The sequence below is a fragment of the Trachemys scripta genome, chromosome 7 (genome assembly GCF_013100865.1).
Source record: "Trachemys scripta elegans isolate TJP31775 chromosome 7, CAS_Tse_1.0, whole genome shotgun sequence".
NCBI classification, from domain to species: Eukaryota; Metazoa; Chordata; order Testudines; family Emydidae; genus Trachemys; species Trachemys scripta.
In genome coordinates this window covers 63,626,816-63,651,841 of record NC_048304.1, presented here as the reverse complement: position 1 = coordinate 63,651,841, position 25,026 = coordinate 63,626,816, and the positions used below count along the sequence as shown (strand labels likewise).

Sequence of the window (25,026 nt, the reverse complement as noted above, 5' to 3'; positions counted from 1 at the left end):
GCAACCTACAATATAAATACATGGATGTATATATGCATACGTATAAATATTTGTATACATAACAGTATAAACACATTCACTATGGAGTATTTAAAGGCTGTTATAGTCTGTGCTGTGTCATGAGGGCCAGGGGCTCTTAAATATACCTAGCACACCTTATTGGCTACCCACCTGGCGCGCCCTTGAAAGAGCGCGCTTCCCCTTGATGTTGCGCAGCGTGCTTTTTGCATGTATTGGCAGAGGCTGGAGGCAGTGAGGAGCATCGGGAGAACGACTTCAAAGCGCGGGATGTGAAACACAAAATTAACGCCCATCCCGTCCTAGGAACAAAAACAAGAAGGGGAGGGAGAGAAGGGGGGAGAGTGTGAGAGAGGGAGAACCCATGAAAACCGTAGGAAAAAAAAAAAAGCCCCAGCCCGGGGAACGTCACATCCCCTTGACCCTCCAATCACCTCGGGGTCCCATTTGATTGGAAGGCGGCAAAGGCTTTAATCTCAGACTAACTCAGCTGCTTTTGAAGTGAGTTTCTTTGCCAGATCCCGGGCTGGACGAGCAGCGGCTCGCAGCAGCACAGCTGAGTGGAGGAGGAGGAGGGAGAGCGCAGCAGCCGGGGACCAAGCGAGACACATTCACCATCCCCCCCAGCCCCCACCCCGGGATTATTCTGCTTTTTTTCCTCCTTCTTCCCCTTCTCTCCGGGCTCCCCCCGCCTCCACTAGGCAAAGCCAGAGACGTTTTCTGCCTTTTTTGTTGTTGTTCTTGCTAGTTTGCTTTTGGGGGTGTGTGGCTGGCACCCCCCTCCCTCGCCAAAGAGAGAAGGTTTCCGAGGCTGATCAGCGCGACTCGTCCCAGTTTTCATGCGAGGTTTTGGGTCATGATCACATCGCCCTCGCTTTCTGCTGTAAGAAGTAGTAAGCACAGCAGCAGCGGTAGAGACATTGGCGGCAGCAGCAGCCTCAGCCTCAGCAGCGCCGCTGATCTCGCCTGGCAGAACGGGCACTCTGGGAATACTACTAGCTGCACCAAGCCCTTCTTCCACTCCGTCCCTCCTTCGGACCCTTTACGCCAAGCGAATCGGCTTCCCATCAAAGTCTTGAAAATGCTCACGGCTCGGACGGGACACATTTTACACCCCGAGTATCTGCAGCCTTTGCCTTCCACCCCCGTCAGCCCCATAGAGGTAAGGAACCGGATACCTTCCCCCCCCCCCCCCACTCCTGCTCAAGCGGTCTCTCTTCACGATCATTGCATGGCGTCCTCTCCCTTCTCTTTGAAAGGCGATTAGACCAGGAACCGCATCCCTTCTTTCTCGGCTGTAGCTAAGGCTGGGTTTGCGAGCTCCAGCGTGGCTGATTTTAGCATTCCTTCTTTCATGAAAAGTTTAATTTATTTGTTTTTTTTACACCCTTTTTGGGGAGGGAGAGATGGAAGGAGCCTGTTCTCCTTAAGGACTAGGGACCCACTAGTCACAACGTGCGAAATAGTCTTGTTGGCTGAAAATATGGGGGGCGGGGGAGAATGTGGGTGCGGCTGATCACAGCTTCCTGATCTTAGTCTCACTTCGGAAGATACCCCACCACAAGCAGGTTATTTGTGTGTTGTTTTGAGTCCAACTTTTCCGCGTTACGCTGGCAGGATATTTTTAGGGATCTCCACTCTGAAAGAGGGGTGGTGTGGAGGCTGGGGCTGGGTGAATGAATGCTTTCATTAAAGTCTGTTCAAAGGGAAGCCATAGATTTACCGGAGCCCGGCTCTCCTGCTAACTCCCGATCTGTTTCTAAATAGTGTGGCCAGCCAGAAATGGTGCAGTCGCTCTACTTTACGGGCGTTTGTGCGCGCGTGCGGTGGGAACAAGGCAAAGCCAAAGTGTGTATGTGTGTGTGTGTGTGGGGGGGGGGGCTGAACTTTGTAAAGCCCCCGGGGTGGGTGCTGCTTTGCCTAGGCAGTAGAGACGGGGTTTGTCTCGCCGCGGTATAAGAAACCGTTGCCTTTTAAAAGGCATTGTGGAAAATGGTGCATGGGGGGGGGGCGGCTGTCAGGATGATGAATGTGCACAAAATTGTTGATCCTTTTCAGGCCGTTCTCTGCAAGAAACGTCGGCAAATGCCGACTTCCTTTGCTTTTGCCTTTTATTTTTTAAAACATCTGATTAAACGTTTGCCTTTGTGTGTCCTCTGATTTCTGCAGCTGGATGCTAAGAAGAGCCCGCTGGCCCTGTTGGCTCAGACGTGCTCCCAGATCGGGAAGCCGGACCCTTCCCCTTCCTCCAAACTCTCCTCGGTCACCTCGAACGGCGCGGGCGGGGACAAGGACTCCAAGTCGGGCCCCTTGAAACTCAGCGACATCGGCGTGGAGGACAAGTCGAGTTTCAAGCCCTACTCCAAGCCGGGCGCCGAGAAGAAGGAGCCGGGCCCCGCGGGCTGCGGTGGCGCCGCCTCGGGGGGAGTCTCCAGCGGGGAGAAATCGGGATTCCGGGTGCCGAGCGCCACCTGCCAGCCGTTCACGCCAAGGACAGGCAGCCCCAACTCCAGCGCCTCCGCCTGCTCGCCGGGGCTGCTGCCGGCCGAGGGCAAGGCAGGAGAGGACAAGAAAGACGCGGAGGGCTGCGGCAAAGGGGGCAGCGCCAGCTCGGACGGGGGCCCGGGCGCCGCCAGCCTCAGCCACAGCCGGATTAGCGTGAGCTGTGGCGGGATTAACGTGGAGGGCGGCCAGCACCCGGAGGGCGCGCCAGGCTCCAAGCCTATCTCCTCGGACTCGTCCTCCTGCAGCAGCAGCACCACCGCCACCTCGTCCGCCTCGGTGCTGGGCTCCGGCCTGGTGGCCCCGGTCTCGCCCTACAAACCGGGTCAGACTGTGTTCCCCCTGCCGCCGGCGGGCATGAGCTACCCGGGCACGCTGGCGGGCGCCTACGCCGGCTACCCGCCGCAGTTCCTGCCGCACGGAGTGGCCCTGGACCCCACCAAGTCCGGCAGCCTGGTCGGGGCCCAGCTGGCCGCCGCTGGCAGCCTGGGCTGCAGCAAGCCGGCGGGATCGAGCCCGTTGGCCGGCGCCTCGCCGCCCTCTGTCATGACGGCCAGCCTGTGCCGCGACCCCTACTGCCTGAGCTACCACTGCGCCAGCCACCTGGCCGGCGCCGCCAGCGCCTCCTGCGCCCACGACCAGGCCCTCAAGTCCGGATACCCGCTGGTCTACCCCACGCACCCGCTGCACAGCGTCCACTCCTCCCTGACGGGGGCCACCCCGCCCTCGCTGGCCGGCCACCCCTTGTACCCCTATGGCTTCATGCTCCCCAACGACCCCCAGCCCCACATCTGTAACTGGGTGTCGGCCAACGGACCCTGCGACAAGCGCTTTGCCACCTCCGAGGAGCTGCTGAGCCACTTGCGGACCCATACTGCCTTCCCGGGCACCGATAAACTCCTCTCCAGCTACCCCAGCTCCTCTTCGCTGGCCAGCGCCGCCGCCGCGGCCATGGCCTGCCACATGCACATCCCCACCACCGGGGCGCCGGGCAGCCCCGGCACGCTGGCCCTCCGCAGCCCGCACCACGCCTTGGGACTGAGCAGCCGCTACCACCCCTATTCCAAGAGCCCTTTGCCCACCCCAGGTACCCCAGTGCCAGTCCCTGCGGCCACGGGACCTTACTACTCCCCCTATGCACTGTACGGGCAGAGACTTACCACAGCCTCCGCTCTGGGCTACCAGTGAGTGTGGGGTGGGGTAAGGATTGCAAACGACCTAGGGGGAAGGGGAGTGGGAAAGAAACCCACACTTTATACAAGCTGAAATCTGACTTTTTATAAAATAGTGTTCATTTGAGGACTGGATCCGTGAGCACTGTATTTATTTATGTTAGCTTCAAGCGGGACAATGAATCATAAAGTGCATTACTTAACTGAGCTCAATAGGTAAAAGTTGAACACCCATTGTAGAATATAAATAAAAAGGAAATAGAGGTCTTCTCTTTAATGTTACTTTAAAATTGCTATGATTGTATTGTACGTTCTTATTTAATGTCTCCTTGAAACAAAAAAAAGTTACATGCATGTTTGTTACTAAAAAAACAACTCGCAATTTGTCAATTATAACTTCAAATTGCAATTATTTTTACGGTGTATACAATTGAAAGAGAATTGGTATTTTTTTGTATGTAATCTGGAAGAAGGAAAAAAACAAAAAAACAATTCTATTCCAAAAACCTCATTTGCCTTATTTTGTTCTTTAAAAGGAACACTTAACTATTTTTAATTTTTAAGTCCACCCTGTAAAAGGGGGTAAGGTTTACGTCATGTACTAAAATAATAGACAATGTATCGCTTTAAAGATTAAAATTCCGTATATTTGATGTATTAAAAGCTTTTACTTTTTTTTTTAATACGCTTTGAGTCTGTTACAAACACAACTGGGGCTGGGTTGCAGAGGATTACTAATTTCTCCTTAAGCATTTATTCAATTTTAATTAAAATAAAAAAAGTCCCAGCTTTATTATAACCCCCGGGCTCTCTTTCTAAAAAAAAAACCAAACCAAAACAAACAAAACAAAACAAAAACAGACGGTGCATGTTGTATTTCCCCCCCTTAACAGTTGTGTATGAATGAAACTAGAAAACTAAGGAACGGGTTGAGTGTGTTTTTCCTAGGTGTTTTAAGAAACCAGTTCTTGAATTATTGCTGATGTGAACGGGGGAAGCCAGTGTTTAAAACATTTTTTTTTTTAAAGAAGGGTCCGGGGAGGCTTTGGTTCTGAGATGGAAAATAGACTTAACTTGAAAAGCTTGTAAACTGCACAGAGAGAACGACCCATCTCTTCCCCTCTAAGCACGACATGAAAAATCAGAGCACTACTTTGTCTCAACCCCATTACTGTAGGATTGTCGCAGCGCAGGGCAAACGATTGTCCCGTTAAAATAACTAACCCCAGACACTTCCAGTGTCTTCCATTCTCTCCTCCTTCCCCATAAGTGTTTTTTTTTTTAAGACAAAACCAAATCTCTCAAGGTAGAATAAACCTGCTATGAGTTTATATTCATTGAAGTGAAAAAATATAAAACGCTACTGCTGCATGCCCCAGCAAGGCTTGCATGGGCTGATGTGACTTTGCATCGTAAGTCTTTACCTAACCACCCGTTAAGAGAAGCAGTTGTACGCAGTTCTCCTTTGTAAACTCCAGTACGATGGGAGAAGTAGGGAACAAACAAATGCAAACAGAACGATTAACGAATTTACATAGGATCTCTGCTTTTGCAGCCTCTTTCGCAGGGGGGTTGCGTGATACAGCCCCTATCTGCTCATTGATCTTCCTTCTACAGCTCCCCTCTTCCCCCAGCTTGAACTGAAACGTACTAGAGTTGCAAGTGGCGACTTTGGCTTGAAAATTACTTATTTTTCTGCCTCCCCTTATATCCCCCACAATATAATTACTGCTCAAAGTTTCCCGTGGTGCCCAGCTGCTAATTAGCCCAATGCATTTACTCGAGATAATTAGTAGAAGTTAGAGTTAATGTATAAAGTGGAGAAAAGAAACAAGTTAATGAAGTCTCTGCATTCGCCCAGCCCTCTTTGCTGCCTGGCTTTGCCTCGTATGATGAGGGCTTTGGGACGTTTCTGTAGGAGAGAGACAAGATCTATACAGGGAAATGCCAAGACGCGCGGCGCTGGGCCCGTCTATGGTTCTTTACAGGCGTCAATATGAAATAGGCACTAGAAACGCAACCTACTTTAGTAAAAACGGGACTATTAAAAATAGTCCTGCTTTGGGGAATTTCAAACGAGCTTTCCGTTGTGAAATGATGGGGGATGGGCTATGTACGTTTCTTTTAAAGCCCAGGGTAATTACACGAAGTAACTTAAAAGCATAATTCTGTGCAATGAAATTGACACAAGCGCAGCTAACAATCAAGAGAAGGAAGGGAGTCGTTGTTGGTGCAGGGTTCAGCCACTGAGTTGGATTTACACAAAAGAAAAAAAATAATTTGACTTTTTTTATCCTCTGGTGCACCTTAAGTGTAAGGGCACTCTCATGCTAATTCTACCAGGGTAGTTTAACCACGGCTTTATTTTTAAGCACTACTTAATTTAGATTAAAAAAATATATTTCAGTATCCCATCTGGATTTGGATAAAGTTTATTGCAGATTTACCACGATTGAAAAAAAACAACAACCCTGCCTTTTCTTTCTCTGTAGATATCTTTAATTTCTCTCTCTCACACATTCCTACCACATATTATCTTTAAATGATCGATCTAAAAATCTTTAAACGGGTGTTTCTAAAGCTATTTTTAACATGTCTTCTGGTTCCAAAAGGTTAATTTTATTTTCGTGGATTTCAGCTCTATCAAAGTTACAAGTACGCTTAAAGCTGAAGCATTTTAGATGTAAAGTATTACAATGAACCTTTCCCATTGTTTTATTTATCACCATTTTGCTCGGATCCTGTGCTTGGTATTATTGAAAATTTAAATCGCTTATTTTATTTCCATGGAGATGGTAAGGGGGTGTTAAATATTTGACCTGGCAAGTGTCACCTAGGATTTTGATAGTAAGCTAGGAAATGTACTTTTTCTAATAGACACCGACTTAGGGGCATTAATCTTTTTAGGTAAAAGGGATGCATTTGGTATTTTTCCCCCCTGTTCTTGCTAACTGGATGGGTTGTGGAGTTGACAGCAGCCGCTGGTCCATGCCACCGAACTAAAATAATTTCACAGTGGAAAACCAGCTCGAGAGGACAAGCAACAGAAGGGCAAGACTCATCAAAAGCCCAACCTCAGATCAATCTGACCAGAGTCAGACATACATTAATTTAAATTAAACAGTTTGGTCTTCCTCGCAAATCTTTTCTGAACATTAAAGATAAACTCATGTAATATTTAAATCACCTCTGGTCGGATGCTAAGTACAACTGAAGAACCAAAATACAAATTAATGATTTTCCTTCCACTCCTGAAGGGTTACGCTGCCTGCCACTTCAACACAATCCTTCTGATAACAAGCATGCCTGGGAAAAGGAGGGTGGGAAAAGGAGGGTTCCGTTGATTTTAGCTGTGTAATGAAGCCAGCTTTATAAAACAATAGAACAGCATAAGCCACAGTCAGCAAAGGAGTACATAGATTATATTTGCCCCTATATATGCGCATACATCCACGCAACATACACCTCAGTTTGCTTTTCTGTCGTTAGTATAGAAACAAATGGTTTGGAACTCAAATATAAGGCTGCATCTATAACGACTGGATTTTCGTTTTATGCAAGTAATAGGCGACCACATTTTCTGAGAGGAGATATATCTGAACTACTTTTGGTACCAGGTCTGACCCTTTCTTTCCAGCATTCTGGGTTTGAGTAAACTGTCCACGTTTAGAATCGGAGAAAGCCACCCAGGTAGAAGAAAAGCCCAACTTTCAGGGCTCAAGAAAAAGACGCATCTGAAGAAAGTAACTGATCGAACTTCGTATTTTTAATGCACGAAAGACGGAGAGAAAAGCGTGTATTAAAGGTGACTATGAACATGCCATTTAGTTTATTTGGATTCAGTCCTTTATTTTTTTAAGTTAGAAAAATCAGTGACGTCATCAGCATCAAAACTTCTGTCCATTTGTTTTTTTTTTTTAATGCGGATAATTTTAAACATTTCTAACGTTGAAATCACACACGTTTCTGTTCTTTGTGTAACATCGAATGTTGAGATTCAGACTGTCCAGCATTACCGCAGACAAGACGATCACTCATGAATGGGAGGTGTTTAATTCTTGCTAAATATCCCTCACAGCTCAGTCCCAGAAAGTTAAGGCCAGATGGCTCAGGATTTTTTTTTAAACTAAACTAAGCCAAAAAAAAAAAAAAAAGTCTCTTGCAATGAAATGTGAAGGTGTCAGGGGGAAGGGATAAGAAACCTTTCTTCGTTCGACTCTCCCTCGACCACCGAATGCTTTGACAACAGAGCCAGAGAGAGGGAAAAATTCGGGAAAACTGAGAGATTTGGGCTTTAAACACAGAAATTAAAAGAAATTTCATTAAACCTGGGCGTTTCCACACAGAAACCGCTCAGGTATTGAAGGGGGGTGGGGGTGGAGAGGGCTTTCCGGGTTGTGCCTGTGATTGGATAGTTTTTGTTTTTAACTGAAACAAACAGTAATTCACAGAGACTTTGTTCTTTCTTCATGTCTTAAGTCCATCAACTGTCCTCCCCCCACAGTGAAAAAGGTAAATCCATTTTAGTTTTGAATAGTGTAGAAATCCTGGTGTGTATTTCCCCCACCCCCCTCTATCTCCAAATGAATTAGAGACAACCTGACAATGCTGTCATCTGTCTTCAATGTCACATCAAGGCAAGAAATAATGATAACAGAGCAGCAGAAAGACGCCCACTGAAACCTCGAAGATATAAAAAAAGCCTCGAAACAGCTTGAAAGAGAACAAAATTAGACTAACCGCGGGATACTGCACTAAGAACCTTTATTATTATTTTTTAAATAAAACAACTGTATTTCGTCTTCAGTGTTTTATTCTGTGCAAAGTCTAGTTGGTTGATCACAAATACTTCTGTGAAAATAATAATAATTTAATGAACGAGCACATTCAGTAGATCCAAAGTATTACAAAAATCAAAGAAAAAACATGATGATTCAAGTCCGGTTTGCAGTTAATCATCAAGGTTTTTTCATTTCTTTAAAGTGTAACCTAGATTGTGTCACATTTAATACTGAGCCCCAGGTGAGACATTTACAGACAGACATTTACAGGTACACATCTATGGGGAAAATATATGAATTTGTTTCTTTGGTGTGTATATTGGGGGGTAGGGGGTCGGTCGGGTCTGAACTACCTGCTTTTCCTGCCGCCAGGCGGCGTTGCTGAGTCCCTCAACGAAAGAGAGAAAAAGAGCAAAGCGAACTTAATTTTGCTTTGAAGATCTGCCACCCATTAAGTTTTTAACCTCCCCCCCCCCAAGGTTTAGCCTGGAACCGCCTCTGCGAGGCTCACTGCTTCCAATTTTTAACAGGGAAGAAAACGAACATTCCATTAGCGTGCACAGACACTTAGGACGCAAGTCCTGCTCCCTGATAAAAATCACTTGTTTGGGACAGGAGGAATCTTTGATCTAATCCAAAGGGAAGTATTGCAGTATAAATGGATTTAGCCAGATAAAAACAGATAGGTCGGACTAAATAAAAAAACGTGTTGTTGTTAATCACACTTGTAATCTCATCCACTCTGAAGGGTAAATAAATTGCAGTTATATCAAAAACAATTGGCCCTACATGTGTTCATAACAGATGGGATCTTATCAGAGTTTAACTGTAATAAATTCTGACTTCTGGAAATTGTAATCTTTAGTCGATATTAGATGTTGTCTCGTTTTTTTTTAACTGTAATAACAGGCTGCAAACTTTTGTGAGCAACTATGAAAGTTTTCAAGACCAGCGCTGTTACACAAGCCTTTCTTATGTTTCCTCCAGAAAGACAGCTGTTTTAAAGTTGAAGTGGAAAGGCTTCAGAAAATTAAAATATAGAGACGAAAATTCTGGCGTTAGGGAGACAAAATGATTGATTTCCCCTCCCTAATCTTCGTTATAAAGACCACGGAGGTCAGTGATAACAGCCCTAAAAATATATGTAAAATGTGTACAGGAAGTCATGGCAAATGATAGGACTTGCTTTAAAAAAGAAAAGAATAAACTCAGCCAGCGGGAAAAACTATGTCATAACTTCAGATTAATCCTTCTGCGATCCAGATCACGAAATTAAAAAATAAATTTGAATAATTACCGAAAGAATAAAAGTATAACAATAAATTGCACACACACACACACACACACACACACACACGCACGCGACTAATTATGTCCACTGTCTCGGCTTCCCGATGCTGTTTATCAAGTTTGCAAGATAAATGCTTGCAAATCCATTGCATTTCCATACATCCTCAAGCCGCTCCTTCTTCGGCCAATGCTTTTGCAACATTAATTGATTTTATTACACTTCCCGAAGTCGCTGTATATTACACCCCGGCGAGTTTGCGTTGGCAGTATTATTCTTTTTGTTTTCCGTCGTCGTCGTATGAAACCTGTGAAGCAGAATTCCTAGCGCTACAGTAGACTGTGGTTTGTTTTTTTCCTACCGCGATCTTCCTGGAGAATGTGAGCTGTAATTTGCAGGCTTCTAATAATCTAGACTGTTTTTAAACAGAATTTCATAGTTGGTGAAAAATGACTATAAATCTAAACACAAGAAGACACTTTCCCAATTTTTAATGGGAGGGAGGAAGAAAGAATGAAAATGCGATTTGGTGTTAAGATTAGATTCGAGAAACATTCAGTTTGTGGTTGATTTACGTTACTGAATGGACAGTAATCATTTTAGGGAAGGCATACTGGTATAAGGAGAGGTTTAATTCAATTTTAAACGTACACCCTCTCAAGGCTCCTCGTACCTCTTTGCTGTCTCAGTCATCTAAACAAAATTGAGCGCAACTGTATTTGGGTGGATTAAGAATTTTATGTCACTTTCCAAACCTACTCATTTTTTAGTTCCTTTAGACTGCAACCCATCAAGGTTTCAAAGAGCGATAATTATTTAGCTGTGGTTTTGCTTGTCTTTAAAGATCTCGCTAATGTGTTATACATATTTCACACAAGAATATGCAATGTTGTGTAGCTAAACCAATTCACTTCTCAGCAAAAAGGAACCCTGGGTCAGTTAAAAAGGGACCCTAACAAGCAAGAGGCGCCTTTAACCCCCAAAGATGTCTTTCATGTCCAAGATATTTGCATGCAGAGGGGTTTCTTTCAGACCTAACTATTAAGGTTTCTCCCTGATAGGAGTTTTGTACGGATTAACTTCAAGATATTTCAGTGCCGCACGAGGCACATAAAGTGAATAGGAATAATTACTGTATATCATAGGAAAGACATGTAGGATTTGCTATTTATAAACAGGTCAGCTTAGCTACCTATAAATACGAATAAAACTATAATATACTTTATATTACATACAGTGTTTATATTAATATATACTGTGTGTGTATATATATACACACACGCATAGTATACATTATACAGCTGGTTATTTGTTTTTTTAAAGCAACACGCATGAAAATGCCTGGCAATTGCCACTCATGTGGGATTTGCGGGGGGGGGGGGAATCAAAAATAAAAGAGCATTATCAGTTTGTGCCCCTCCTTGTGATATAGCCCCTGGTGCCAAATGCAGGACTCCTGTACAATGTAATATACACAGCGGCGGGGAGAGGCGTTGGGGGAACACTCCGTATTTAACTTCATTGTTCACCAGCGAGAGTGGAAGCTATAACTCATCCCTCCGGAGTGAAAAGCAATCTATTCCCCACTGGCCTTTCACTGGGGACCGCACTCCGCAGCTTTCCAGTCTAGAATTAACCCTTTTTTGCTTCTGACTTTTGGACTCTTGCTGGCCTTCACTGTACTGCTGCTGGTACCCGCTACAAATTGTTGATGCCTACTTGGCTCCACTTATGGGGTGGGTCATGGGCAGCAAGGAAGTGGTTAAAAAAGGTTCCTCACTTCTTTTCTCTTTCCCCTGTTTCAGTGGAATGGGGAAACAGACAGCTAGTTTGCATCTGAATTCTTTCAAAGCCAAGGGCAGAAGTCTCCCTCAGGGCTGTGGTTAGTTAGGGCTACACTGGTAAGCTGTCGTTTTAAGAAGGGTGGGAGGGAGGAATTTTCTGTGAATGTGGCCTGGCAGATCAGCTGCTTTGAACAGAAGATCAAGAGAGGTGTCCTGTATTGGGGAAGTGCTTGGCTCTGAATAAGTGCTTTACAAGTTATAATTTTGGAGGAGATCAGTTTTGGATGGGAAAGGTGGTCCAGAAGTGAAGGTGCTAGCTTGGGACTTGGGAGATGACTTCAATACCCTTCTATGCCGTAGACTTCCTTTGAGATATTGGGGCAAGTCACCTCAGATGGAGTAAATTGGTATAGCTCCACTGAAGCCAACGGCAGTTTACAGCAGCTGAGGACCTTGGTCTCTCAGGTCAAGTCTACACTACAAAATTAAGTCTACCAAAGTTATGTTGGCATACAGCCACCCTACTAATTAAATTGCTTTTGCATGTCCACACTATGCTCCTTGTGTTGGCGGTATGCACTCTCATGAAGAGCGCTTGCACCAATTTAACTATCAGGGTGGGGCATTATGTGATGGCTTCTGAAAGGCAGCAACAGTCGACATAAGTAACGCAGTGTCTACACTGACATGGCATCAACCTAACTGCTACACCTCTTGTGGAGGTGGAATTATTAAGCCGATGTAGTGGGCAAATTACATCAGCGGGAGCTACATTTTAGTTTAGATGCTTACAGAGTTAGGTCGATGTAAGCTGCCTTATGTCGACCTAACTCTGTAGTGTAGATCAGGGCTTAGTTTCTCCATTCCCCATTGGTAAAATGGGGATTACTGGGATGGTGTTAAAATAAATACAGTAAAGACTGGGAGGGGTTTTGATTCTATGGTAATAGGTGCCATATATGTATTTATCTATTTTAAATATTTATGTACACATACACACAGAATTACTATTTGTGACAAGAAAATTTTATCTAGATGTCCAAGAGCTTCAATTAAAAAAAATAATCAGATTTTCAATCAAGGTAATAAGTATTGGAACACTACATTTTTATAACAAAGACAACCAATGGCGCAGTGTCCAATGAATGGCACAGTATAGTTCCCATCTTGAAGTCTTTACTGATATCCACATGAGTTTTGCCTGTTCAAGTGTTCAGTGAGGTCTTCAGGACTGGCCTCCAAGTAGACACTGAGTATGCAACTGGTCTTATGGAAAACTTCTGATGAAAGTCACTTCCCCAACTGGAAGGCAAGTTGTAGCCCAGCCCTTCCACAGCTGCTGTTCCTGTGAACAGGAGTCATAATTGCTTTCTTTCTATGCTCTCCATGCAGGCCTTCTCAGCCCCTGGATCTACGTAAGTGCAGATACAAAGGCTCCATCTCCTAGCCTATTCCTCTTGCTCCTATCTGTACTGGCACATTAGGCTGGAAGCACAGCTAGCTCTGACCCCTGCTCGTTGGCAGGGTACTATAGAGGGTTCTGCAGCACAGAGCTCAAGTTCACCCAGGATTGCTGTATAGCTGGTCAAAAGTTTTCCTTCTGGGGGAGGCAGAAAATGTTTTTTCTAAACTAAATAGAATTTTTTGCAAAAAAAAGTCAATTTTTATATTTTGGGATTTTACTTGAACAAACATTGCATTTCTTCATTTTTGTTGAACTTCTTTCCCCATAGGGAAAAAATAATTTCCCAACAGGTTTTAGTCACCAAGCATCTCTGCTTGTGGCTCTCTCTAGGGGTGAAATTAAGTTCCTGTTATTATTATTTATAGTTTTTCTTTATGCCTCCCCCCCCATTTTAAAATAAACAAAATCATACCCAAGCATGGTTATTGTGTTCCTAACAAATACAAACTGCATCAGCAGGCAGGAATGCATCCAAGATGCTACAATGAGTGTCAAACAAGTTAAATTTAAATCTTTCAACTGCAGTGTCTTTTTGTCTGAAATATATTACTACAGGGGTTTCAAACATATTATGTGGAGAGGACTGAGTTACATTTTTAATTATGGTCTGCAGGCTGGGTCTACAAAATTAGGGTAAAATGTTACACTTGATCAAAAGCAGATATCCCACTGACAGCAATAGGAAGTTTGCACAGATTGAGGGAGGAATATGGACTAGATGAAGCAACCAACAATGTACTTAACAGAGTCACTGTTGCATTCAGCGGGAGAATATACACACACAGTTGAGAGACTTTAAATTACTGAAAACCCGGCCCCTCAGAGTACCATCATTACGTTTTAGTGTTAGTACCTATTGCAGATGAATTAAAGCAGTTTATACCTGAGGGCTTGTCTATTCATAGTGTTTATAACACTAACTATAATGGTTTCTAAACCGATATAGTTAAAACTGTACAATTCCCTAGTATGGATGCAGTTACATCGCAAAAAGGTGTTTATAATGGGATAGTTTATTCCCATTAGGGAAGGGACCCATATGCTGATATAACTGTTCACACTAGGGATTGTACCAATTTAACTATTTCACCAAAATTACCCCCCTTAACCAAAATAGCTAAATCTGTAATCTGAAAATTGTGAGTATATCAGGCCTAAATTGTTTCAGACTAAATCAGTACAACATCACTTCACATTCAGATGGTTTATCTTTGCAACCCTCAGAGCCAAAAACTTAGTGTGAATCCTGGCCATATTGAAATCTGTCACTGACCTTTATGGGTCCAGGATTTCACCCTTACTTAGAAAAAACAAGAAAAGCTTACATTGTTTAGAATCAAAATTTGTAATGATAACTAGATAGACATCATAAGGTTGTTTATTTCATGGACTTTTGATGGGGATGAGTTGCCTGCAGTGGAATTTTAATATCTGATTAGGTCTCTGAGTTTCTGGGAGCAAACCATTCTAGCTGTTGCTTCTTGCCTGGAGACCAGGGGGTTCCAATATTATCTTGGAGAAAGTGATGGTTAGCAGTCCAGGATAGTAGCTTGCTTCTGGTTTTCCCATACCCATTTACAGAGATTACCTATGAAAAACTGCTATGCAGCTCCTCCCATACATGGAGGGGGTATGTTAGTGCTGGGACAACGTGGGTGAGGATTCCTTCCTCCCACTTTCCCCGGAGCAGTCCAACACCACACAGGTTGTTAACTGGGCTCTGTGCTGGTCTTTAATCCAGGTTGGTGTTCCTTCTGCTGTGCCCACAGAGCTCACTGTAAAACAACCCACTCAACTGTATTTCAACAGTTAACCCATCTCTGACCATGACTTCTACTACCACCATGCTTTTCTTGGGTTGTGCTGCCTTCGCAAACCACAAAGTATGCATGTGTTTTCTTAACACTCAACATACCCAGTTTTTTTATCTGACATCACTTTTTTGAAGAGCCTACCCTCACATAAGTGCTTGTCTCATGTTATCTACGTTTCTGTGGTCTACAGACGACACCCGACATGTTGTCCACAGGCTCAGCAGAATTGTACTCACATTTAACTGAAACAGAGTAAATAGCCTATTTAAAATTTGAGACAGAAAGTTGTGCAGCTTTTCTATGCAGAGTTAGACAGCCATCATGTTTCACCCCAGAGATGGCTACGTTTCAGCGGTGGGTGATATGTGTGTATATACGTGTAAATATTTTTACATACCCTCCCCGCCCCAGGTATTCAGGGCACTGCAGAATGAGAATATAAACCATAAGACAAATATTACTGAAGGGAAACAAATCCTCTAAATTGTAAACAAGTAAAACAAATAGTGAAGGGGAGAAATGAAGGGTTCTACACATGAAGTACAACAGTGCTAATAATGGAAGACACCTCTGACAAATACCTTTTCTCTTCTGTATCTATAGCTTGTCATCCTGGTGAAGTATCAGAATAAATATAAGTTATCATTAAAGGTGTAGCTCAATGTCCATTATATGCAAATATAAACACACACACTCCAGTCTAAACCACAAACTTGAATACTATGGTGGGGGGAGGGGGAAGTTTTGCCCCTCATAAGTTTTATAACAATTACTGCATCATAACTTAAACATCTATTATGTCATTGTCTGTTAAATGCTATACTCCTTCACCCAGCATTATCCAAGTCTTTTTGTATCCCACATTAAAATATTTCATACATATTTCAACAAGGATTTTTTTCTTGATTCAGTTTGTAATATTTTAATAATTCTGGAAAAAAATAAATTGTGTAGACTTGTAGAAAAAAAAGTGAATATTTTTCTTTCCAGAATGCTTAAAATCATCACTCTTTCTATCAGCATATGAATACATATAATTCCGAATATGAAGTCATAACCATAACCTCAGTCATTGCCTGGGACCTCCAGAGCTAAAGCATGAGTCTCTACACCTTGATTTAAATTCCCTAGCAAGTAGCTATAGCAGACACCTATCCACAATTGGCCAGATGCAGAGGGGGACACATACCATGGTGAACACTGTGTGGCATATCCATATCTACCTGAAAACAAGTCAAATCTGGCTAGAAACTAATATATATATTATAGTTTAAAACTTATTTTCAGAGGATCTGAACTGCATGTGCTCATAACCTCCAAAAATCAGTTCAGCTTTGGTGGTTGTATTAATACAGGTTCATTCCTAATAGGAATACTGTATGAGGGCGCATGGGACACAAATTCTGTGCCCATATTCTGGCACCTTCCAAAAAAAGATCCTCTGTCTGGAGTGACACTCTGGCTTTCTGGAGTGGGGCCCAGGGATGTGGTTTGCAATAGCAAATTTAGGATTTTGCAATGGGGAACTGCTGAGTGGGGCCAATATACAGACAGATTAGTTACATTTTTATGAAAGACTGAACTGCATGGTAATAAACATTTCACTCAAGAACTAAATGTTTTTCCTTAAAAAAACCCCAACAACAAATTCTGCTTCTCTTCCTAAAAGAAAAGCAAATCACAAACAAACCAGTTAGAATGAAAACAAATGAAAACAAAACATATTGAGAATTTCCTTTCTGAAATGAAAAGCCATCCTAGCAAACTACAAATTTTGTCTTTATAAAACAAAGACAAAACAAACAAAATCCCACCTAAAGCCAACCAAATTTTAAAATTTCAAATAAAAGAACAACCCTACCAACTAACAATTTCCCTTTTAAAATGAAAAACCATGCTGCAAAGCTGCAAATAGTGAAAGTCATGTAGGCACCAAATTAAAATTTCTTGTTTGAAGGGAAAGGAAATGCAGTTCTTTATAATGAAAATTTTGTTTGCAAGAGGAAAAGGAAACAACAATAGTTTAATCAAACAAAAGTTTACAATCTATGGAAAGATCCGTGAAAGGGTTTTCAGAACATATTATTTAAAAAGTCCTTAATATCAAAGGACATTCTCCAGAGAAACCTTACTTTTTCCTTGTGAATCACTGATCTTCTGGAATTCTTTGCTTGAAATCCACAAGGTTTGGCAGTGCTGCTACTCCTGCATAGCTAAGGCCAGGGGAAGAGAGCAAGTGAGCCAAGTTTTCAACTGATCTCTCCACATCTTCAGGCTGATTTCTTGTTCCCAGTCCTGCTGAGATTTGAAGGACATCCCTATCCCCAAATCACTCCATACATAGTTGACATTTGTCTACATTGACATTTATGGCCAAGATTTTAAAAAACAGGAGCCTAAAGTTAGGCTTCTAAATACTCATCTTGGCTTCTATAGCCCCACTTCTGCAAGAATTCATACACCTCAATAACTTTAATCACATAGGTAGTTCCAGTTCAATGAGGTTACTTGTAGGAGTAAAGTTATTCACATGCTTAAGTGTTTATGGAATCATGATTTCAATAAGTGAGCTGATTTTCAAAATGCTGAACCTACTTAAAGAGCACAAATCAGCCTACATTTAGGCTCCTATTTTAAAAAAAATCTTGGCCTTGATTTGTCATCCAGAGAAAGTCTTCAGAATTAACTACCATTAACATAACAAAGTTCGCACCTCCCAGACAGCTGCTGTTTCAGGATCTTTGAAGTCAGGCTGTATGTCTACACCCCAGACTTGCACGGGTTTAATTCAACTGGGTTCTGAAATTCATTTAACAGGTGCATACACTAGATCGGTTTACAACTGGTTTATATCCATTTAGTTTAATTGGGCAGTTCCCTGGAGACAGGGCTTAGTAGGGGAACAGGCAGTAGAGGGGGCATATGGAGCTCAGAGGGGGCAAGCTACTGGGACAGAACAAGGATAAGAAGTCTGAAGGGGACCAGGTCTTCCCGCTCTCTACTGCACATTGACTAGGCACCAGCAGGGGGAACACTGAGAGCAGAAGTAGAGAGATAGTCTTCCTATTCTCAGCATCAATACCACAGTAATCCCTGGTGTCCTGGAGGAGTCAGTGCCGGGTCTTGGAAAAGAGAGTGGCTCAAACACAGAGGGAAATGTGTTTTTCAATTGGTGGTTTTTGACCCATGGGGAAAAAGGGACGGTGAGGTACTGATACTTTTATTACAGTAACTCTAAAGAAAAATCTCACTTCCCTTACCCTTTAAGGTCAAGCATTCTTTGTCAGTCCCCCAAAACACACACAGACAAATTATATAGTCTCAGTGTTATCCTCAGTACATTTTTAACTCTTACTTCTATAGTTGAAAAAGTTTATGACTTTGAATAAGAGTCCCCAATCTGAAAAGGTTTGGAAACACTGTAACAGAAAATCCCAGGCAGTGACTTGAATTTTATTTACATTTAAAAAAATGTATAAATGTAAGACAGAATATTAACCCCCCCAAACCCCAGCCACTGTCCAGGTCCCACCAGTAGGACCTAGCCCTATAGTTTGAGAAAAGCTAACGTACATGAGTGTCAATCAGGAGCAATGGAATTATGCCAGTTTGAAGTTAATAGCGTTATCCCAGTGTAAAGAGAACCTGGTGGTTTTCCCCTCCCCCCCCAGCACTTACCTGGATTTCTGCAGTGCTCAAGCTCTCTGGAGTTTATATTGAAACCAGGCCAATATAGTTACACAGCTATGGATTGTATGGTCCCTAAATACAACATTATACAATGGATTCAAATAGCTCTGGTGTATGAGACATATGATACACATTAAAAAAAAATCTAATTACATATTTACCTGAGGGACTGCAAATCTGAAGCAGAGAAAGTATCTAATTTGCTCAATTTTGTATTTTAACCTGGAAAGCCAGAATGGCTCCAAAGAGGAGCTGCTCATCCCTCTTGGGTGTGTATGTTTTAAAAAGAGCTTTTTATTGGATTTTGATGTAATGTACAAGATCTATATATGGATGTGAATTTAGTGCTGGGGCCCTGGGACACAGATGTCTGTTCAGTGACAGCATAGGTACAGAAAGGGCAGTAGCAATGCTAACCTCCCCAGGCTGCCCAGTTAGGAGATAAAGAACCTGGTTTGCAAGTAGGGTGACCAGACATCAAGTGTGAAAAATCGGGACGGGGGGGTAATAGGAGCCTATATAAGAAAAAGACCCAAAAATCGGGACTGTCCCTATAAAATCGGGACATCTGGTCACCCTATTTGCAAGAATCGCCATTAGGGGTAAGGAGGCAGTTCAGTCTTTATGGCCCATTCAGTGGCTGGTCTCGCTGCTCAGAATGCCAACAGGCGCCAGCTCATGCTCAATGTGGTGGAACTGTGAGCACCCAGCCATCAGGTGATGGCACTTTTCAGTCACTATTGACCTGAGCGGATTTGGTTACTTGGAAAACATGGGCTCTGATCAAGCCCCAGGGTCTGTGCATGGAAGGTCTTCTTCATACAGGTTGTCCATGTTGGTGTCTCTGCAGCACTGTTCCCAGCAACTACACTGAGAGCCCTCTTTGGGATCAGGGATTTGCATGTGGGGAACAGGTGGGCAGTGGACAGCACTGGGTGGAAATGTGTGCTGTGTATTGCTGCCCTCACCAACCCCAAAGTGAATCGTTTGAAACATTAATACTGCCTGAGGGTGTATTAATGTTCCCACAGAGCCTCTCTGTGCTGTGGAATTCTCCTCCCCACTCTACAGTGATCCCAAGGGCAGCAGTGAATGTGTGTGTGTGTGTGTCCCTAATAGCATGGCTTCAATACAGGTGGCCTTGAAGCAGGTGACGGATACTTGGAGGCACCAAAAGCCATGTAGTCATCAGCATGGGTTACACTAGCCACCAGCAGAACTCTGGGAGATCCATGTGTGCTGAGTGCTGAACACCTGCTCCTTTCACAGGTGGGGGCAGGCAAAACCCCATGCCCAATGGAGTAAGCTGATGGAAAAGTGGGAGCCTCATGGAATTTTCCTCTCCCTTGATTCCTCTTTCAGGTTTCTCTACTCGGGAGAGAGGGGGGACATCTACCCCATGGAAACTGAATTTTAAAGCAAACTGTGAATAGAAAAAAATATTAAAGGGGGTGGCACAAAGAGCTGCAAAAGGCAGAAAATCAAAAGTTTAAACCAGTTAATAGGGACACTCTCTTATTGATAGTGAGTGGATGGGGGTTAATTAACCATTGGTGTCAATGAGGTTTATACAAGTGATTGGACAATGTACTGGTGAGAGAAAAGATCTCTCTGGGCTAGATCCTGTGCTAGTGTAATAGCTTCATTGCTTCGGTGGCGATATGCTGATCTACACTAGCTGATGCTCTGGCCCTCTGCCTTTAGTTAAGGCTATTGGGTCTATCCTTCCCCTCATATTTTGAACGGTTTGTGTTTATTTGTTGATCTCATAATGCACTTTAATTTATAGGTGCTGTTTTATTTTTTAAAGTAACTGCTAAAGCCAACAACAGGGATAAATGATAGAAATGTAATAGTGGAAATCCTGGACGTTTAAGGTTTTTGAGAGGCAGGTCCAGGAAAATACAAGGGACAAACACAAATATTTAGACCATAAGAACATACAAATGGCCATACTGGGTCAGTCCCATGGTCAATCTAGCCCAGGATTCTATTTTCCAACAGTGGCTAGTGCCAGATGCTTCAGAGGGAATGAACAGAACAGGGCAATTTATCAACCGATCCATCCCCTGTTGTCCAGTCCCAGCTTCTGGCAGTCAGAGGTTTAAGGACACTCAGGGCATGGGGTTGCATCCCTGACCATCTTGGCTAATAGCCATCAATGTATCTATCTTCTATGAACTTATCTAATTATTTTTGAACCCAGTTATACTTTTGGCCTTCACAACATCCCCTGGCAATGAGTTCCACATTTAATTGGATGAGTCCTGATTCATGTGTTATGTGAAGAGGTAAATAGAACTTCCTTGTTTACTTTCTCTCCCCCGCCCCCCCCAGGTGGTCATCTCTTTTCTATGCTGAACAGTCCCAGACTTTTTTTCATGTCTCCTTATCTGGAAGCTGTTCCATAACCCTACTAATTTTTGGTGCCTTTCTCTGTACTTTATCCAGTTCTACACTATCTTTTTGAGCTGGAACGTCCAGAAGTGCACACAGTATTCAAGGTGTGGACGTACCGTGGATTTATCTAGTGGCATTGTGCTATTTTCCTGTCTTAATATCTATCCCTTTTCTAATGATTCCTACCATTTTTTTTTGACTGCCACTGCACATTGAGTAGATGGTTTCAGAGATATCCACAATGACTCCAAATAAAGACTTTATATTTAAAAGGGCTTAATTTTATTTTTTTTTATGATGAAAAATACCCTATCAAAGATTAAAAAAAAAAAAGGCAAATTTTTCCTCCCATGGTTTTATGTCTGAACTTGATAGAGTGCTGTCACATCAACAACTGCCTGTCTGTTCGGCAAAGGAAAAATAACCACGGTTCTTCTCCTATCTGTAGCACTTAATCTATAAGTGACACTGAACACAAAATATGAAGGATCTGTGGCTCACTGAGCTCTGGAAACCAGTGCTTTACAAAGAGTAAGTAAATAAATGGGGGTTGAGAGAGAGAGCTATGCATACACTGTAAACAAGGGTGATCCTTTTACATCTGTCAGCTGCATTCAGTAACATCAATAACAAGGTCAGGTATTCACATGTAAACCCTAGCAGGGGTAGACAGAGTTTGTCTACAAACGCAGTTGCACTGGTTTAACAAAAGGTGTGATTTTAAAACCAATTAAGTCCAATTGCAGCCCCATGTTGACATTCTATTTAGATTTAAACAAGGCTATTTTGGTTTGTCTTAAATTGATTATGAACAGGTTTAAGCTAAAATTAAATAAAACTGCTTTAAATCAAAATAAGGGGGTCCACAATAGAGTTTGTACTACTAGTTCAACTAACCTGGTTTAACTAAACTGGTGCAAGTTTGTGTATAGACGAGACTGGAGTCACTCTTGAGTGGCTTCTTTTTGAGAGAAGAGGATCCTGGGGAGTTATTCATCACTTTCCGTCACCTCTTCTGTCCAATATATAAATTGTACTGCCAGTAAAGTTAGTGAGCAGGTGTCAGACTCTGTGGATATGCTTATCCAGTAATCCAAGGTGTAATTTTGGCATGTGTATATATATCCCCAAGCTAGCTCAGCTAAAGCAGTGAAGCCACAGAAGTATGGGTGAGCTGCTCAAGTACATACCCAGGTTCCTGGGTGGGCTTGTACAGCCTATGCCGAAACCCATCAAGCTGCAGCTTCCCTGCTATTGGTACCCAAGTTAGCTAGATTAAAGCTAGCAAGGCTATGCCCACCTGTGCTGCAGTCATACACCCCTGACTGCAATGTAGACATACCCTAAGTAGACAGACAAGGTGGGTGAGGTAATATATTTTATTGGACCAACTTCTGTTTGTGAGAGAGACAAGCTTTTGAGCTTACACAGGGTTCTTCTTCAGGTCCTACCCTGAGTATGCGGGCGACCCCAGCTCTACATTGTCATCTCGCCCAAACCAGCCCATGCAGTTGATAATTTACACAGAGTCCAAGTGAAATGTCAACCCTTTTGCATTAGGCACTGGATGGAGATCACCAACTCATTGAAGATAGCATCCAATGAGTTTTGCATGGGCTAACAACTTTATTTTACTGCTGAGCTTGACTGATGTGAACAGACATCTAGAGGCTCTATCCATTCATGAACCATCAAGTCCCTGGAAAAACAGTTTTATCATTTAATATCATTCTAATATTGGTCTCCAGTATAAATATTATTTCAATATGGGTTTTTAATTTGATAAACCACTTCCACTCAGTATGGAACTGTTTTATCATAGTGGAAAAGTAGTTGGCAGTGCTATTAATGATAATTCTGTAATTCTGTAGTTATATATTTTTACTATGTCCAGCATGCTGAATTTAACAGAATTATCCTGAGGGCGTCACCTCAGTAGAATTTCACTGAAATGAAAAACATCACGATGTAACTTTCAGTTTGAAACTGCTCCCCCCGCCTCCATGTTGGAACAGCTTCTTGAGTGACATGCATGGTCAATTATCTGAAGATAATGATTAATGTTACTGCAACGGGGTGCCAGTAATTTTACACTATTTAGAGAGTTTAAGTTTCGAGCCATAGTAAAGGTCAGTTACCAAAGGACTGAGGGGCTTTCACAGATTTTTCTGTTTACGGGGAGTAGAATATTAATGCAGCTAGTGTTAGTTATTGAATGTAAATAAACATGGGTCGAGAAATCAAAGGTTGAATAAGGGTCAGGCTTTTGTCATTTTTGCTATATTCCTAGAGGGCCTCTTCTCTCAAGTAGCACCTCATACAGAATGCACAAAAATGAGGGGTTTAGTCAATTAAGTTTGTTTAAATAACATTAGTGGGGATAAGGCTGAATGATTCTGGAAAGTGTTATCCTAGTGTTCAGAGACCTGCTGCTTAGGCAGCCAGCCAAAATCTATCTCCATGGATTCGCAACAATCAAGGCCTTGACAAGTTTTATGTTCAAAGAAAACCAGTTAGTCAATTAGCTGTTAAGGATTTCAAAACATCTTTTTGTTAGTATGACACTGATTTAAAAGATAAAAGCCTAAGTAAAGCCTTTCAATAGTTTTCAATCTTTTCCACAAACTCTTCTGATGTGGGAGGGTGGGGGCAGGGAAAAAAGCCCTGCTAAAACAGAGCATAATAGCTGACCAGTTGCCAATCACTTAGGGTAACTCTTCCATTAGTAAGTGGTACATATTCTCTAAAATACAAAGAAGGTTTCAATGGCTTTTACAGTTTCAGACTCCAGTTGCTTCTTTAATTGGATGACTCAATTTAATTTTGAATTAAGTAAAAGAAAAAGTATTACATTCTACTACATGCCAACTTTGGCAGAAAGCAAGCAAGCAACGTACTGTTCATATTTAGGTTTGCACATTAAGAGTTAGATTCTTCTTGCAGCGTTGCAGTTCAGAACGTCAAAATTCTAGAATACTTTGTGCATTTAAAGGACTCTACCATAGTCTCTGCACTACTGGGAAGACAACAAGCGAATGGGCTACATTTGCTCTTCGCAAAGACCATTTTTGAGCTTTGTTAAGGCGGAAGCTGAGAAATGATCTGTCTCAGTATTTTTCATGTTGCCTAGCTAGTTCTGCCAAAAGTTATTGAACACAATGCAGAAAACTAACTACAGGGTGAAATTCTGTGGCCAAACTATGTTATACAGGAGGTCAGAGTCAAGGACCATAATGCTTGGCATCTATCACTACATCTTCCTACTGTCTTTCAACATTCAAAGCACCTATAGGCCTAATTATCAGAGGTGTTCACATCACAGTCCAACTGCAATGCCTGGATATTACAATGAAGAATGCATTGAAGATAACGTCTACAGATCTCGCCCCCGCCCCCCTGGCCTCTATTCCTCTTCACCTGTCTACTTCAGCTCTCCCTCAACAGCCATCTGAATAGAAGGGCTTTGCAGCATACTTGGAAAGTCAACAGATTTGGGCTATTTCTTACCATGTGGGGAGTGAATTCCAAATTCCAGGGCCCATCACAGAAGACACCGTGCCAAGAACTCCTGCTTATGAACAGCACTGAACTTCAGAATGACAGGTTAGACTTAGAACCAGTTAGTGACAAATTTGGCCATGGTGCAACTCTGCTGACATCAATGAATTTGTGAATGGTCTGAGATTGACTCCTGGGGACAAATCCTGTTTTCTCCATAAGGCCCTGATTGGGGAAAATATCTCTATTCAGGACAAGCATGTGCTTATTTGTTTTCCTGAATCAGAGCCTGGGTGTGGAAGGAAAACAAGGGATTGACCCAATGCCCATTGGATACAATGGGAGTATTTATTTTGACTTCAATGGGTTTTAGCTCAGGCCCCCAGTGTAGTTCCACTGTGTAAGCTGAGGTACAATCCATGTGTGTGGTGCCCGCACAGGATATGTATGTGCAAAGAGTGTTTGGGGGCAGAGTGGGGCAGACCAGCAAGGGGCGAGGCTAAAAAATTATGAATTGTTTAGATCCTTCAGTCCTTCCCTCCCCACGGAGAGATAGAGGGTGTTAATTCTATGGGGCCTACACCAGCCATTAGACTGAAGTAGTCTCTCTCTCC

General features: G+C 42.8%; 1 protein-coding gene across 1 annotated transcript; it reads left to right on the top strand.

The window, feature by feature from the left end:
• The first annotated feature begins 530 nt into the window (after positions 1-530).
• ZNF503 (zinc finger protein 503) lies at positions 531-4,375 on the top strand. The gene is made up of 2 exons (XM_034777280.1): positions 531-1,180; positions 2,188-4,375. The coding sequence occupies exons 1-2, from the start codon at positions 875-877 to the stop codon at positions 3,706-3,708; spliced, it is 1,827 nt and encodes a 608-aa protein (XP_034633171.1). The 5' UTR covers positions 531-874; the 3' UTR covers positions 3,709-4,375.
• The last annotated feature ends 20,651 nt before the right edge of the window (positions 4,376-25,026 follow it).